The following is a 17,157-nucleotide window of genomic DNA, read 5'->3' as shown; positions in this document are numbered from 1 at the left end:
GTGAGTTGTGGAGTATTTTAAACAGTAAAAACAATATAGTTTTCATCTATGTCTATCATTTTTTATATGATTTCTAACATAACTGGTATTGGACAATTTATTGTACCATTCAAGCAAAATACACATTTATTTTTTGTTTCTGTTATGATAATAACCTGTAACTTTAAATATTAACCTACAGGCTGTCAGGGATAAAGCAATTACACTGTGGAGCAAGACAGCCCATAATCAGGTTACTGCAGAATAAATAAATGAGTAGGCTTATAAGGATTATTTCACCCAGTGGAAAAGTAGATGTTGTATTGAGAAAGAACTGGAAGGCCCATATCAGACTCTAAAATAGCTTCTAGTCCCTCAAGTGAAATGAAGTTTAATTTTATCAGGCTGGGTCCATGACTCACTCATGATGCTGTAGTACATGATCCATGATATAGGGGGCATATAGTACATCCATATCATAATTGATCATTTCTTTCACAGATTATGTAATTATACTGCACAAGTATATTATTGAACCATGGTTGTTATGACAAGTTTACATCATTTTGAGAAAAACTGATGCTTTATGTCTTTAATAGAGTTAGCTGTTCAATTTCACCATGCGTACTTGCAAAAGGTATACTGTATGGATTAGCAAATATGTAACTGTGTATTTATTTGTGGTTTTACCCTCTATAGAATGGCTGCGTTCACAAAATCATAGCCACACAAAATGTATTGTGTCATATCAATATCACAGTTTATTTCCAATTTGTGTACAAAGTAAGTTTGCCGGAATTGCTGCCTCTTTGGATGGACAATCATGTCTACCAGAGAAGGAGAGGCTTCTTATCCTTCTCTGCCATGTTCCAGAGGCAGGTGAGAACAAGCAGCAGGTCCTTCTGAAGCTTCCTCGGTGCTGTGGTCATTATCAGCTTCCTGAGAAAGTTTGAATTGTTGTAATCCATCAACTGGGTGCTGTTTTCACCAGGCCTCTCCTTCAGGATCCCGTAAGCGTTTACAATAAATTCAGTGAACGGAGGGTGAAGTGCTGCTTTATACCCCAGCTGGTGCAGGCTTTCCATGAGGTCAGCATACCTGTGAGTGAGATGAAGCCGATAGCCCTCGTCTACCTTCCCTGTCAGCGGGTGCGCACTCACCTGAAAGAGGAAGTAAGGCTTGTGACTTCTTTGTGAGTCAGGAGGAATGTTATGGTCAGTTTTGGTTTCTAAATGACAAGCTAAGGTTAAAACTTTGCTCATGTGATGTGATTTCCTATCTGTGTACTGCAACAACAACCAACCAATCCTGTTTTTGATGAATGAATACAAGTCTTCCCTTTCTAACCTCTATGATCTTTTCTGGTATATTGAGCAGCGTGAAACCATAAAGCCTCCTATGGCCCTGGAAGATGTGGGACAGAATCCTCCTATCCAGTTGGTAGGCAATCTCTCCTAGCAGCCTGTCTGGACCTGCAATAAAACAAATAAATAAAATTTTAAAAAGTTTCTTTTGGGCAACAGCATTGCTCTAAAATGTCTGCATGTCAACCGTCACTCACCTTTGACCTCGAGGGGAATATCAACCTGGTTGCTTTGAAACCCACTTGTGTCTATGTGCATCGAGTTTTGGATGAAAGACTTGAAGTCGACCGGGGATGAGGTCCGGTGTTCATGTTTGAATTTTGTTTGTTGCAAGTCTTTTCTGAATTGTCTTTCATCGCAGGTGTTTTGACACAGACTAGATGGTTTTCTTCCTATGGGTGAGCAAACTGATGAAAATAAAGTGAAGATATTATTAAGAGCAGAGCTGATCTTAAAACATACCTTTATTGGAGAACTTATCCTGATTTTACTTGAATTGTCTCTTTATTTCTTATCATATATTACTGTGGAATTAATGTATTATAATAATGTTTTATTCTGATCTAGCTAATCTTGTTCATTACTTTACAGTTCCCCATTTGATTAGAATTTGTTGATGACAAAGTGAGTGGTAATCAGAATATATAACAACACAATACTTAGGCCCACTTTAACAATTAAACACATTAATTTTACAGATCCTATATGTACTAACCAATTTTTTTTTTTAAAGTTACCTACTGCAGTGCTTACATTGAATTACATTGTATGGAGGGAAAAAAACATTAGCACCATATAAATTCTCCACAACAAACCAAGTTAAAGAAATGCATTCAACCTTTACAAAATATATCCCTGTAACAGTATGACTGGACAATTTACTGACATCGATAATAGCTGTAATGTATGTATATATAGCATATATACTGGATATTTTGCAAGATTAATACATTTATCCAATCCAATACAACTTTATTTGTTAAGCACTTTAAAACAACTAAAGTTGACCAAAGTGCTGTACAGGAGAATAAATAAGACATCATAAATAAAAGACAGAACAGCTTACATGAGGCGCAAAATTACATATAAAATAACAATAACAATAAAATGAAAAGACATAAAATATGAGTAAAAATAATAGCCACGCAGTAAAAAGCAATCAAAATAAGAAATTAAATCAAGTAAATAAAGTCAACATCTTACTAGGTGTCAAAGGCCACAGAGAAGAGATGGGTTTTAAAAACAGACAGAGAAGAGGCCTGTTTAACGTGCAGAGGCAGATCATTCCATAATTTAGGAGCAGACACAGGAAAGGCACGGTCCCCTCTGAGCTTCCGCTTAGTTTTAGGCACACTCAGGAGCAGCTGATCATCTGACCTGAGAGAGCGGACGGGTATATAGGGGTGTAGAAGCTCAGAGAGGTAGGGCGGGGCAAGAACATTCAGGGATTTAAAAGCAAATAAAATAATTTTAAAATGGATCCTAAATTGAATAGGCAGCCAGTGGAGTGATGCTAAAATGGGGGAAATGTGCTCATGTTTACGTGTGCCAGTTAAAAGATGTGCAGCAGCATTCTGTACCATCTGGAGAAGGGCGATGGAGGACCCATTAACCCCCACATACAGTGCATTACAGTAATCCAGCCGAGTGGTAACAAAGGCGTGGAATACCGTCTCTACTGCCTTGATAGAATTGGCTTTATTTTGGCCAGCTGCCTCAAATGGAAAAAGCTTGATTTGACAACAGCCTTGATCTTACTCTCAAACTTAAGCTCAGGGTCCACTTTAACCCCTAGGTTTGTGATGCTAGGTTCAATATACTGAGTCGAGGAACCCAGATCTACAAGGGGGGTCCCAGTGGTGCCACCAAAAACCATCACTTCCGTCTTTTTATCATTGAAATTTAAAAAGTTCAGAGCCATCCAGGCCTTTATGTCGTCGAGACATTTAAGTAGCAGTCTGACAGAGTATTCATTTTTCTTTTTAAGAGGCACATAAATCTGACTGTCGTCTGCATAACAGTGGAATGAAAAGCCGTGCTTCCTAAGTATGGAAGCAAGTGGGAGCAAATAGAGAGAGAAAAGGAGAGGGCCAAGAACTGAGCCCTGTGGGACCCCACAACAGAGAAGCAGAGGAGGATACAGAGTCACCTAGGCTGACACAGAAAGTTCGATTAGCCAAGTACGACCTGAACCACTCCAGTGCTATGCCCCTGATGCCCACCCACTGCTTCAAACATGAGATCAATATTTCATGATCCACTGTGTCAAATGCAGCAGTTAAATCTAAAAGCACAAGGATAACACAGTCACCAGAGTCAGTAGCTAAAAAGATATCATTAAAAACTCTTAACTCGGTGCCGTGCAGGGTTTTAAAACCGGATTGGAAAACCTCTAGGATATTATGTTCTTCCAGAAAGGCCATTAATTGACTGTGCACAATCTTCTCCAGGATTTTTGAAAGGAAAGGCAGTTTGGAGATAGGCCTGAAATTAGCAAGAACTGCAGGATCTAGAGAAGGTTTTAATCAGAGGTTGTACTACTGCATGTTTAAAATTTTCAGGGACCAAACCTGAGGTCAGACTGCTATTTATGACTGCAATAACAGATGGTCCTACAGTGAGGAAAACCTCCTTAAATAGTCGAGGGGGGACCTGAGGGCTTCAAATGACCAACAACCTCCTGTAAAAAAGGAAAAAGTCACAGGCTCAAAATGGTCAAAGACAGCAGAGCAGGGCACAGGGATTGAGGAGTCCTAAACTGAAGGTGAGATTTGAGCCCTAATTGAAGTGACCTTATCAATAAAAAAGTGCAGGAAGTTTTCACACACAGCAGGGGACGCCACCATACCAGCAGTCTGCGGGGCATTCAGAAGTGAGTCAATAGTGTTAAACAAAACACGAGGCTTGTGACAGTTTGACAGGATAATATCCGAGAAATGTTTTCTATTAGCATCTTCCACAGTTTTCTGATAATGACGCCAGCAGTCCCTTAACATTTGAAAAGACACCTGCAGTTTATATATATATATATATATATATATATTTACATTTATTCTAATGAATTAACCCTGAGGCTTCAGCGATATATTGATTTGATTGTAATCCCTCTGTCCAAAAATATATGATTAATTTCATTATATTTTTAGAAAACTGAAAAAAAAAATCTCACAAGAATTTCAGCTTTTTGTTTGATCTCATTACAAAGATACACTGAAATCAGTTAGTAAAAAAAAAGTTACTATCTATCTAGTTGAATCACTATATGCTATAAAAACATTTCTTCTGAGTTGCATTGTTAGAAAACAACTTGGATCAGTTTATTTCCTGCAGCTGCAGCTACAAATAAAGTTTGAACCATTAAGAATGTTTATGTTTGAAATCTATGACTGTCTATACTTGTAGGCTACATGCTTACTGTATATCATGATAGGTACACAATGCAAATATGGTTACAAAACTAACCATAGCTCTCATCTCAGCTCATCATGTTAACAAATGTGTTTTAACATCCACACAACTGAACTGTACCCTGGCTGCCATCTAGTTGTAGAGAAAAACACTCAATACCTGTTAATTCCTCCAGGGTGTCATTGTTGAAGCTCTGCATCCTGGCTCTCAGGTCTCTGTTTTCCTTGACTACACTCAGCATCGCCTTCAACTGATCATTTTCCTGCCCGAGTTGTTCATTTTTAGACAACAAGTCAGCAACAGTTTCCTCCAGGTCCATACTGGGGCTCCCAGTTTCACAGCTGAGCCACAACCAAACCAAAACTTGCTGAACGCCGGCAGAATTGCATATCAAATCACAACATGGCAAAATTCTCTGCAGGGATTCTGTCAGGATTCTTCCACTTCATAAAAAACACAGAGATCAATTTTAGAAAAGAACCTTTTTATTAGGTTATTCTTTACCTTGGAAATAGCAGTTTGACAAAAATCCCAACTCAAGGCCCCCTTACTAGCTTATTCTAGGGCTTTCATACATATCAGTCTTCACGATGATGTAGTTTGCTCAGTTGTCATGGTGATGGCTTTGTTGACGTGCAAGTTCAGCAGCTGCTATAAATTTGTTTCCCTTCTCATCCCTGCTGGTTTATAGGTCTGACAAAACAATCCCAGCTCATGGTCCACAAGCTTTTTCCAGAGGTTACAAGACCATTCATCTCCATGACAGCTGATCAAACTGCTTCTGCTGGTACAGTTAAAAGCCCTGTTAGAATTTGTCAAATATTTACAGCAATGATTCTGTACGGCATAAGATATAATCTCCTAAAAAGTTTTGTACATCAGGTCATATTCCTCAGAAAGCCTTATTGAATCCCCAAACTACAACACAGACTATCTACTTATATTATGTTTAAAAATAACATTTACACTGGGTGAAGCAAATAATTACTCAACTACGTGATCAGTGCACACTACAAGACAAAAATCAAGATTATGGGAATTCACTTCCAGACATAAACTCAAAACACTTTTCTGGCAGAATTTCTATCCATTATTCTTCCTGCTCAGCCCCCTCTTGCTCTTCCAAATAAAGCAAGAATATACAGAAAGATGTTGATGATGTCTGTGTACAGGTTAAGGGCAGCAAAGATATATTCCTCTGGACTCAGGGAGAGTTCCTTGTTTCCAAGCAGCAGCTGCGTGTCCACCGCCAAGAACTGAAACAGAAAAAATTCAGAATGAGTCAAATTTTTGTTTTTTTTACACTAAACACCAAAACATGTTGTAACTCAAATGAAAAATCAGACACAATCCAGTTGGAGAGATTTTCTCACTTACTTCTAATGGTATCTACATATACAGAGTTTGGTTTTATTTGTCTAGGTTTCCAAGTATTAGCTGCTGACATTTATGTGTGGTACTCACAGCCAGTAAAAAAATACATTTGAAATACTCAACCGCAATGCGTCTTTCCAGAAACAATATCCCTTTACTCGGTATAATCCAGATCTCTGTCAATGTTTTTTCCTTTTAGTTTTTTGGTATTTTGACAGCCAGTGGAGTGAGACAGGAAACATGGGGGGAGAGAGGGGTATGACATGCAACAAAGAACCCCACCAGCCAGAAATCAAACCGTGGACTTTGTGTTTATGTGGTCACCCTAATCATTAGCATACCAGGGCACCTAAAAGTCAACAGTTTTCATAGAGAATTATTTCTAAGGCAGAAAGTAGTAGAAATGAGAGCAACTGATATAATTTTTGTGGCTTTTTCAGATTAATGGGAAACAGTTTCTGGAAAGACATTAATGTTTAACTGTTTAAATGTAATGTTTCAATGCTGTGAGCTATGCTGTGGTCAAACTCCACAGGCCACCTTTAAAGGTATTTCAAGGTTTGAGATGCAAGCCACCACAGCGCCATAATCTTTTCAGTAAAAAAAATATACATAATTTACAGCCTGCTCAGTGCTATTTGTGGATTTATGTAGCAGGTTTTAATGGTGTACAGATTTTAAGCTTTTTAGTTCGAGGTTGTGTTTGTACTCATACAGCCCCCCTTGATTCCAATGCACAGGTTTCAATATTACTTTTAACAAAGCCAATACTGATGACGACTGTCATCACCGTCAACAGTAAAGCTGGAAGCCAATTTTTCGTTTAAGGACTTACGCAGGTGAAGAGCAAAGCTCCCAGTCCAGCATACACAATGTGCAGAATCCTGTCACGGATGAAGATGCAGAGGAGGCCGAAGACGATCAGGACAATACAACAGACGAAAAGCACACCGTAACAGGAAGTGAAGTCGTACTTGGTCTACAGGAGGAGGCAAAGAGTGAGTTTAGGGTTACTGTCACATCACAGTATGATCAATGTACATGAAATATGAACAAGCAGCATGGAGAGATGGATACGAACCTGCAGAGAGAAGATGACCACTGTAAAGCACGCAATTGCTGTGATACCCACTGCCATGACCACGGAGTCAGTGTCATGGAAGCTGGCAATCATTCCCACCATGTAAGACATACTGAGAGTCAGGACAGACTGTAAACAAGAAACACAAATACATTAGCACTGCTGCACATTAGAGTGCACTGCAGTTTCATGGCATTACTAAGAAACACTACAATGGTAATTTGTGAGGCTTAATCTGAATATAATCTGTATAGCCTTTTAAGAATGAGGAAGTTTTATATCACGATTGTTGGCTGAAAAACTTCAATCAACAAAAACCCATATACAAAATGTTTATCATGTTGTATAACAAGGAAGTGATCTGAGCTCAAGTTTTAGATCAGTTCTCACTGTACTTTCTGAGCTGTAATAAAAAAAAAAACAAAGTCTGAGCAGGCTTACTAATGCAACCAGGTTCCAAGGATGTCTTCGGCGAAAGCTTCCACAGCAGCTGATCACACAGACTGACACAAAGTATACCAAGTAGGACACCAAGTAGGTCCAGGTGTTCACCATGACAAATACTTTGACTTGTTCCACAAAGGTGAAAACAGCCACAAAGGCGAAGGTCACCATCAGCTGAGCAGTCAACACCAAAAACACCTGGAGGGAAGAGGCAGCAGACATAGACAACATTGTTAATAAAGAATGTTTATCTTTTTTATAAAGTACTTGATTAAATCCCACAAGTAGGTTATGTTTTAGGTTGTGTTTGTTTGTTAGTCAATTTGATCTTGTGGTCTCTATGTCAGAGTGAACAATATGGATAACATCTATATACATTTTGTAACACCATATCAATATATAGGCTTTTGTGGTGTAATATATTTTTCTGGAAATTCAATTGAGAAATAGTTAATGGATAAAATAACCTGGCAGTTGATGGATAAAATGGCTTTTACTGACAAATCCAGCAAATGTAAATGCCCAAAAGCAGTCCTGCTCATTAGTTTGAAACACTGCCTACAATGACCTCATACACCAAGCCATTAATTAATTAATTTGGCTTTTTAATCAACCACACGGTCTCCTTACCTTTCGAATGAAGGCTCTTCTTATGCTCTTGTTATCTAATCCAAAATCAAAGTCTTGATTCTCGTGAAAGGGTGGTGGCTCTTCCTCGTGATGGTAAACATCATCTGAAGTGGCACAAACCAGAAATATCAAATTGATAAAATTACAATATAATATATAATTCCACATAATGTTAGATATACTAACCACTGAAGTTGCCATTAAGGCCCTGGCCTGGTGGAGAATATGGTGAAGAAGAGGGGTTGGCGCCATATCCTAAGCCACCTTGAGGGTTTGGGGCCATTCCGAAAGCTCCGGGAACACCAGGTCCAAAAGCAGTGGGATGGAGGAAAGGGAGACCACCAGGGGCCATGAAACCATCAGAGGCAGGGAAACCACCAGGGGCCATGAAACCATCAGAGGCAGGGAAACCGCCAGGGGCCATGAAACCATCAGAGGCAGGGAAACCACCAGGTGCAGAAAGACCACCAGCAGCAGGGCCTCCGAACATGTTTGGGCCTTGCATATTCATGTCAAATGCGACAGGAAACGCTGGCTGCCCGGGGAGAGAGGGTCCCCCCTGCACCGGAGTGTATTCAGTCTTCTCCGTGGTCATCTTCGGCTCAGATCGGGAGCAGACACCGGCTGGAGTGTCGGATTATTGGGATAGATATAAATTGTATAGAAGGAAAAGGAAAAAAAAAAAAAAAAAAGGAGAATTCACATGACAGGTTATTAAGGTACAAATGAACATCAGTGTTAAGATCACAGATGACGGCTGACAGCGCAGGACCACCGCGGTGCGCTGTTACGTCACATTACGATGCTGACTTCCGGTCATCATTGAGAAACGTCGATCATCAACTTCATTAAAACCATTATTCACATTCGGTGTAGACATTGTCTCGTTTTTCCACATTTAGAATCTCATATTTGGGGGGTTAAACACAGATTTGGGATCCTGAGGTTGATACCAGTTAAAAGCATTTACATTTTCCCGAGTTTCACTTCCACAGGGACTCTCGAGGTTTATCGTGTAGGCCCCAAATTACACTTTCAGTCAAGAAACGGCCATTTAGCCGACATAAAATACATTCAACGGGCTATTTAGGTCAAAGCAACAAATACAACTGCTAATTATTTGAAGAAGAACGAGCTTAGTAGCATAGCATCGTAACGCTACAAAACAATATGGCCATGATTTTTTTTCCCTTCCAAACAATAACGTTTGCTAGTATGGTTTGACAACGGAGATGCAACAAAGATAAACAAAAAAAAAAAAAAGATATGTTAGGTCTGTGAAAACTACTTACACTGCCTGCAATCAACGTTTCGGTCCCAGCTGGGTTCCTCTATAATAGTCTGCGGTATTTTTCGCAGTTTCTGCTCCACTTTCGTCAAAAAGAAATGTGTTCACCCTGACTGCCAGGGAACTCCTACGTCAGCGCCCCCAGGATGCGGGATGCTGCGTTCAGGCCCGTGCGGTATAGGTGGTAGAAATGATAGAGAGAACTATTTTAACGACATGAGATCGTTCCTTCCACCTGGCAGCTCACAGCTGTATGAGCACAAGGTTGACCTAGTGCACACATACTGCGCATTGACAATGTAGCTCTATATCCACAGTTTTTTTGTTTGTTTAATTACATTAAACGCGTTACTTTGGCTAACGTAAGACGTCTGTGTTTGCTTGGTTTGTAGGGACATAGAAGTATAAAGCGCCAATTCGATTATATCCCATTCGTCGGAAAAGTCGGACTTTTCCAGTCATATTTACAAGTGGCTGTCCCCGTGAACGCTTTTTACCAGTGGGAGATTCGGAATTACGACAACTCCATATGACTTGAACGCAGCATGTCAAACCAGTCCTTCCAGGTAGTCTGTTTAAAATGCGTGAGTTAACTGAGAGTGAAATTCACAAAACTTGATATAAATAAAGCATAACCAAAGGGCTCAGGGAGAATAGTACCTTGTAAAATATGTGACAGGAAAGTGTTGACTACATGTACCAGCAGGTGTCAGAAGATGACAGGTTTGGAGAGAAACCCTGAGAGGACAACCAGAGGGGGTCTCAAGAACCAAGAGAGTGGATTTTCCAGACCCTGCAGCTGCCTGCCTGCTCTTCTGTAGTACCCCAGGTCACATCACAAGTTTCCTCACAGCTGTGAACAACATTACTGGTTCGGACTGTAGTGAAGGGTTGTAAACACGTGACTGACAGAGGGAATGGACTGTATATATAATTTAATTTTAGCATTGAAAATGTACATATAGAAATAGTCTAACACTTAAGGTTATGTAGATGCATGTATTTCATTTGGTCAGCGTGAGCAAACCTGGCAAACAGCTTCTTTCAACTAGTGGTTGTTTTGTGGGAAGAGGGACTGAACCTACTTACTATTTTGGAGTCACGGCAGGCTGGATTCATGTTACACAAACATCTTCGTTGATTTATAATGTAAACAGAGGCAAGCACCAAACTCTCTAGCAGTGTCTCAAGTGTAGCTCAGTTTCCAAAAATGTGTGATTCATTATTACTTAGTGACACAGGTCTTCTGAGATGTTGGACACATCTTGCCTCTTGGGTTTCCGTCTCTGTTTGATATTGGTTACTTAATTAGACTGTTTCTTGCTGAGAGATGTTAATATAGGTCAAATAGGTTATATGACGATCAAGTAATAGTTATAGTTCACATTGTAGTAGGACTTGTGACACACCAACTCATATGCTGCACTGCAGTGACACACAGAGCACGTCTTTGGCAGTTGGTTAAATGTATACATGCATTATTTGGCTGTTTGTTACAGTACAGTTTTTTACTCTTTGTATTCAACTGTGACCATCATGTGACCTGATTGCAAACAATTTAAAGGCTGTGAGCAAAACTGACATAACACAGAACACAGAAGGTAAATTTCCTTTTATTTCACTTATTAAACATTTGCATTATTTTGAGTCATGCATTACAAAATGCAAGGTAAAACAGGTGATAGCATTGCATTATAAAACATTTCATGTCTAATGACATCAAATGTGAAAAAAAATGAAAAAGTGAACAGTTCTCACACCATCCTTTATCAAACTGATCAAGTATAAAAAGCGACATTAAAGAATTAAGAATCTATTTGAGACAACATTAAATCTACAGGAAAAAAAAAGAAAATTCTTCTTCACTATTATTGCTACCTTTTCACTCATATTTTGTTCTTTATACACAGTGTATTGTTTTATTAAGCCAAGTCTGAACAACCTTCATATGCTCTTGATCATTACACAGCAGCACATGTTGGGCATGTTCTAGTGTAGGCTTCATACTAAACACATGAACACAAAAGTAAAGGGTTTATTACTGTAAGGCTCCATAATAAATACATAAATAGCATAATTTCAAAGGCACATTATGAAACATATCGTCAAAATGAAAGATTCACATTCAACAATATTTCTTCCCTTTTGCTGAACTTATTAGACGTGCATTTTAAAAAGGGAAGAAAAATGAGTGCTTTTACCAGCTTCAGCTGTCACCTCAGCATTTTGTCTTATGTACCATCAAGAAAATAAATCTTAAAGGGAACTAGTTGAAGGTGTCTAATCTATCTCACTCCAAACAGTTATAAAAATAGAACAATCCTAACAAAACACTGACTTCTATATCAATGTTTGCATAGCTTTACCAAACAAAATACTGGTCCAAAACTATGAAATACTGAAAACTGCATGATGACGTAACATACTGTTCTCATGTGTATGCAAATGTTTTGGTTTGTTTTCAGAGAAATCGGGAAGAAACCTGATCATAAGACATGAATGCACTTGGGAATTTTATACAAATTCCACTGCAATATATATACAAAATTCAGCAATGGTTGACATGAGGTCCAGTGAGTCTACTTCAATTAACATTAAATATTTTCCTGCTGAATAAATATTAAATATTCATATATATATATATATATATTCAATAGTGACAAAATACTGCTTTCCTGCTCTTGAATAAAATATACAGTAATTCATCAATTGTCATTTTTGGTGATTTTCGTCAGGCTCTTTGGTAGAAGGACTGATAAGTTAAAACCTGAAATTGACAACCATCGTTCAGCCCCTACGGTCTTCCCCCTTCTAACTTCATCCTCTTCCTGGGCGGTGGTTACCTCTCCCGTTTTCCTCCTTTGAGGCAGTTTTCATGGTTTACTGCATGCGATCTGTCTGGAGCTGCTGAGGTTGATACTGGCTGAAGGCGGCAGCAGCAGCGGCAGCTCCTGGGGTGGCAGCAGTGGCGAGCGGCTGCTGGACAGTGTACCCGTACCCTGCTGTAGTCATGTAGCTTGTTGGTGCTGGTGAGGCCGCGTACGGATACTGCTCATATGCAGCGGCGGCGGCAGCAGCAGTGGCAGCAGCCGCAGAGTACTGGGCATAGGCTGCTCCAGTATAGTCAAGGTATGGGGAAGTGGCAGCAGCAGCTGTTGCTGTAGCAGCAGACGGTTGTACATGAGGGATCACCACACTGGGTTGAACAAAGGCCTGAGGGTAGACGTAGTGGGCAGGGACTCTGTAGGACACAAATACACACGGGGTCAAAAGCGGAGCCACAGCCAGTAATCTTTCCAACGCTGAAACTAAATTCTGGAATACTGAAAAGCAGGCGCCACAAATACGTCAATCCAGTCCTCAGAACACAGCAAATCCATTCATTAACAACTGAAAAACCCTACCTAGGAATGAAAAGTTAAGGAAGCAGCAAAACCACAAAGAAACACAAGCGCAGCTTTTAATTTCAAAAAGCACCTGAATCTGAAATACAGTAAGGCATTAAGAGAAGACACAGCCCAGCTCTGCACCCATTGTTTCACTGAAAACGGTATTTGACAAAATGCGAGCTTATCGCACACCACCACAACATATCAAGAAAAGAAGAGGACATTATTCTGTCCACATACTGTCACACCAACACCACATATACAGGCATGCCCACACATGTTAATAGGTCTTTAAACACAAACATATAGGGCAAAAAAGAGGCTTTTAGATTCTTTAAAATGGAGCAGCTCATAAAGGCAAAAAATGGCTATGCAGTGAATTAACTGTACGGTATCTTATCAAGTGGGTGCTTGGTTGTATTAGGTTCTGCAGAGACCATGTTGTGTTTATTTGTTTTATGCTATAAGTGTAGGTGATCTCCACCGGACGAGCAATATTCTGTATATAGACCAGAGTATAAATGGATAAATACAAGCCTGGGTATCTGGGTAACTTTGACTTCACCTTAAACTGATGTTAAAGTCACCTTCAGTAAATATATTTAAGGAACAGGTGTGAAACTGTTATATCTGTCCATAGACAAGTCCCCCCTCCCCCTCCTTACAGACATACACCCCCACACAAACATACACACGCCAACTTGACTGACAAGGGAGGCTGGAAGCAAGCTATTTTTGCTACCCTTGTCATCTCCAAAGGACAAGCTGATCTTCTCCTTCAGTAACACATGGCAGGGCACTCGTCAACTGTAATAGTTGCCTACGCCACTCTAAGGCCTCAGCAACTTAACTGAATTTACCTCTTTATTGTGGGACTGGAGGTGTCCTGGTTGAACAAAATGTTGCCCTTGTTACAAAGTGGGATGCTAGATCCACTGCTTTAAAGAAGAGAGAACTCTTTTGTGCTATAGCAAAATGATCACAGAAAATGTTACAAAAGAATGTTAATTCTTGCATTAAACATGGGAAACCTAGTTAGATGTATAACTTCCAGCTTGACAAGACAGGAACCAACATGCTGGTATCCTTCCTTTGTGATATGACCTTGTTTTAATATTAACAGTTCAAGCGCACAGAGGGCACAGCTGACTTAAGCCATCTCTATTGAAAGAGATGGGATGGACATTTTGTGGTTCTGCAAGTGGAGAGCTAAATAAAGGTGCTTTGTAAATCACCAGGACACATGGGTAATCCCCCAGCCCATAACCAAAAGGCTTCACAGGCACATGGCTCGGCCCACCTGTTGTCCACAGCCGAGCGGCCCTGTCTGTGCCATACATTATTAACAGCGCTGCTGAGTGACTCCCATTTTCCATCTGAATTTGAGAGGCCGTGGAGATCACTGTAGCCAACAGCTGCTGCCTAAGAGACCGGCTAAGAATTCTGTCTCCAACCTATAGTGCAGTGAACATTTAAGTCTGTCTGTATATATATATATATATATATATATATATAGATAGATAGATAGACTGGCTTTTATGGTGTATTGCAAAGCTAAACAATGAACCCATGATCACATCTATAGTTAGATAACATTTAACTTTTATAAGTACAGCGATCCAGCTTTAATTTGGAGTCTTGACCTTATCAGTTAACTTACTTCATGAAACTGTAGCTTTGCTAATAAAGTACCAACATGGGGGCAATTAAACATATTCTCCTGTGATGATAACACTACTTGTGTTCATTCCCTCTACACATTTTAATGTTACTGTTTAATGACAGCCACTGGGAGTGATGAATGAAATGAAAAATACAAAACAGAGGATATTTTGAATTTCTCTGAAAAATAAAAAATAGTGCTCAGTATCGTATACCTGTAGATGTAAGCTACAATTGAAAGCAATGGGTTAATGAAAAAAAACAACAAAAACGAAAACAACAACACAGCATTATGGGTAAGGAAACAGAAAAAAAAGTCCAGCATGCAAGCCAGTGTTTGTTTTGTTGTAGGGGATCGATTTTGAACACAAGATTTTTTCAACACAAGTCTGTAAGTGATCATCAGCCCCCTTTTGACAACAAAACACGATCAACTTAATGTTAACAAGAAACCGGGGGGAAAAAATGAACCACAGGCTAAAGCACAAATCAATCATTAAAAAGGGAAAATCACCAACACCCCATTACGGAGTTACGGCTCCCTATCAAAACTAAAAAAATCTGCACATAACCTCCTGCAACCCCCCCCCACTGCAAGTAGAAATAAGCACACAGTTAAGCTGAACACCACATCATACTGAAAACAAGGCACACACAAATCTATGTACTATGGAAAACTGGAAAAAGAAAAAACAGAAGGCTTCCATGCATCTAGTCACCATTCGTTTGTGTATGTCAGAGTATACAGGTAACACTTTAGTGCTCTGCCCAATGCAGACTCAGCTATTCCTCAAATCATCATGTCCCTTCATCAGCTATTTTAACCGTTACCGACCCTGTCAGATCAGAGAGAGATAAACAACATGAAGTCAAGTCCTGTAGTGGCTGGGGACAATTGTTCACTTCCTTCACAGTCAACGCCAAGCAGAGGAGCACATATCAACACTCACATGTCCTCATTCAGGATTTAATAGGTGGAGGCAATCATAAATAACATGTTTTAAAAACAGATTATGTAAGATCATATAAGACAATAGCAGATTTTGTGAAAGAAATTAACATTTATGCAGTTTTTAACATACCCATAAGGTCTTTGGATGAATGCCGGATGGATCTGAGGCACACCAAATGCAAACCCTAGAATGAAAACAGACACTTGTTATAGTTTTGTCTGAAGTTGTAACTCTCTACTGATGCAGTGGATATTATTTTGAATTGAGTGTTTTTGAGTCTGAAAGCTTACAACATCTAAATATCAATTCTCAATATCGAATCTACTACTTTCATCAAAAATAATTGCATTAATTTAATGGAGTTCATATGTGTGAGCGTGTAAAGACATTTGAGCTGATGTCTTTGTATGCCACCTTGATGATCCAAGTTAAAGCCGTGGTCCAGTCCCTCACCTGGCTGTATGACCCTGGGCTTGGCCCCCAGGTAGGCCAGGTTCACATTGGCTTTCCTGCCATCTATTATGGGGTTGGGATCCTTGCAGGCTCTGTCAGCAGAGGCCCGGTCTGCCATGGTCACCTAAAGGAGACAGCACATTTTTCCATTGACTTCACGGACATTTCTTACTTCTCACAGTGTGGTCACAGAGATGGCACCCACAAAATCATAGATTATTTGTCAATTAAGATCTTTTTTTGGTCCATCTAGAGTAATTCAGTGGTTCAGAGTCTTGACTGTCAACTCTCTGCAAACAGTAACAGCTGCAAATGACCTATTTCAAACCTGCCTGTCACACAGAACAGGAAAACAGTACAATCGACTCTGCTATCAACCGATACACGGAGCAATCGACCCGTGCACGTGTGCGAGCAACTTAAAATGGCAACTCAAAACTAAACCACAGGTTGTTACTTACAAATCCATAACCTCTGGATTTCCCCGTCTGCCGATCAGTGATGACAACAGCCTCCTCGATGTCTCCAAACACCTCGAAATATTTCCTGAGACTTGAGTCAGTGGTGTGATAAGGAAGACCTCCCACAAAGATCTTGGTGAACGTGGTGTCTTTCTGTGCCGAGTGCATCATTTGGAGATATTATAAAAGTGACTTCCTGGAAAGTTTGGAGGTTAGAGAAAGTCGAGAAACGCGTTCAGATGAGTTGAGGGAGAGAGTCTGCGGCGCGGACAGGCAGACCCCCAGTGATGTGTCTGTGGATCTGAAGGAGGAGGAGGAGGAGGAGGAGGAGGAGGACACCTGTTAGTTTGTTACCCAGTTGTCAGTATGCGACACGGATACTTAACTCCACCCAGATCCAGACCACCACACTGTGCTCAGGCTACTGTCGCACAGCTGTTAAAATAGTGACAGGGGACACACTGTGCTAAGTCAGAATAGAAAAATGTATGTCTTATGTTTCTTACTTCCTGATGAAGTTGACGCCAGTCACAGAAAAATACATGTTGGTTAAGGCAAGTTTAAGAAGGATTTTGTCAAATAGTGTTTCATTTGTGCAGTAAGTAGTAAACATGTGCCAAAAATGAAGTCTTTTAAACTTTTAACAAAAGTTTTTTTATCCAGTTAACTGC

General features: G+C 39.9%; 3 protein-coding genes across 5 annotated transcripts; all 3 read right to left on the bottom strand.

The window, feature by feature from the left end:
* Nucleotides 1-442: 442 nt before the first annotated feature.
* Nucleotides 443-5,163, bottom strand: LOC127367342 (speriolin-like). Its single transcript, XM_051407104.1, has 4 exons — nt 4,911-5,163; nt 1,541-1,750; nt 1,327-1,451; nt 443-1,292 (listed from the first exon to the last, which is right to left on the bottom strand). The coding sequence occupies exons 1-4, from the start codon at nt 5,068-5,070 to the stop codon at nt 807-809; spliced, it is 981 nt and encodes a 326-aa protein (XP_051263064.1). The 5' UTR covers nt 5,071-5,163; the 3' UTR covers nt 443-806.
* A 55-nt stretch (nt 5,164-5,218) lies between these two features.
* Nucleotides 5,219-9,733, bottom strand: grinab (glutamate receptor, ionotropic, N-methyl D-aspartate-associated protein 1b (glutamate binding)). 2 transcript variants are annotated; one of them, XM_051406820.1, is made up of 8 exons: nt 9,573-9,733; nt 8,682-8,904; nt 8,467-8,645; nt 8,281-8,384; nt 7,648-7,848; nt 7,207-7,335; nt 6,961-7,104; nt 5,219-6,007 (listed from the first exon to the last, which is right to left on the bottom strand). In XM_051406820.1, exons 2-8 carry the CDS (start codon nt 8,873-8,875, stop codon nt 5,855-5,857), a joined length of 1,104 nt encoding a protein of 367 aa, XP_051262780.1. In that variant the 5' UTR covers nt 8,876-8,904; nt 9,573-9,733; the 3' UTR covers nt 5,219-5,854. The 2 variants fall into 2 exon arrangements, with proteins under 2 accessions (XP_051262780.1, XP_051262778.1); XM_051406818.1 differs by having other exon boundaries at nt 8,467-8,904.
* A 1,430-nt stretch (nt 9,734-11,163) lies between these two features.
* rbm24b (RNA binding motif protein 24b) lies at nt 11,164-16,802 on the bottom strand. 2 transcript variants are annotated; one of them, XM_051406821.1, is made up of 4 exons: nt 16,487-16,802; nt 15,987-16,149; nt 15,702-15,756; nt 11,164-12,809 (listed from the first exon to the last, which is right to left on the bottom strand). In XM_051406821.1, exons 1-4 carry the CDS (start codon nt 16,655-16,657, stop codon nt 12,449-12,451), a joined length of 750 nt encoding a protein of 249 aa, XP_051262781.1. In that variant the 5' UTR covers nt 16,658-16,802; the 3' UTR covers nt 11,164-12,448. The 2 variants fall into 2 exon arrangements, with proteins under 2 accessions (XP_051262781.1, XP_051262782.1); XM_051406822.1 differs by having other exon boundaries at nt 16,026-16,149; nt 16,487-16,801.
* Between the last annotated feature and the right edge of the window lie 355 nt (nt 16,803-17,157).

Source organism: Dicentrarchus labrax, unplaced genomic scaffold, assembly GCF_905237075.1.
Source record: "Dicentrarchus labrax unplaced genomic scaffold, dlabrax2021, whole genome shotgun sequence".
Taxonomy (NCBI): domain Eukaryota; kingdom Metazoa; phylum Chordata; class Actinopteri; family Moronidae; genus Dicentrarchus; species Dicentrarchus labrax.
Note: the sequence above shows the minus strand (reverse complement) of the source record. Positions and strands in the feature narration are given on the sequence as shown.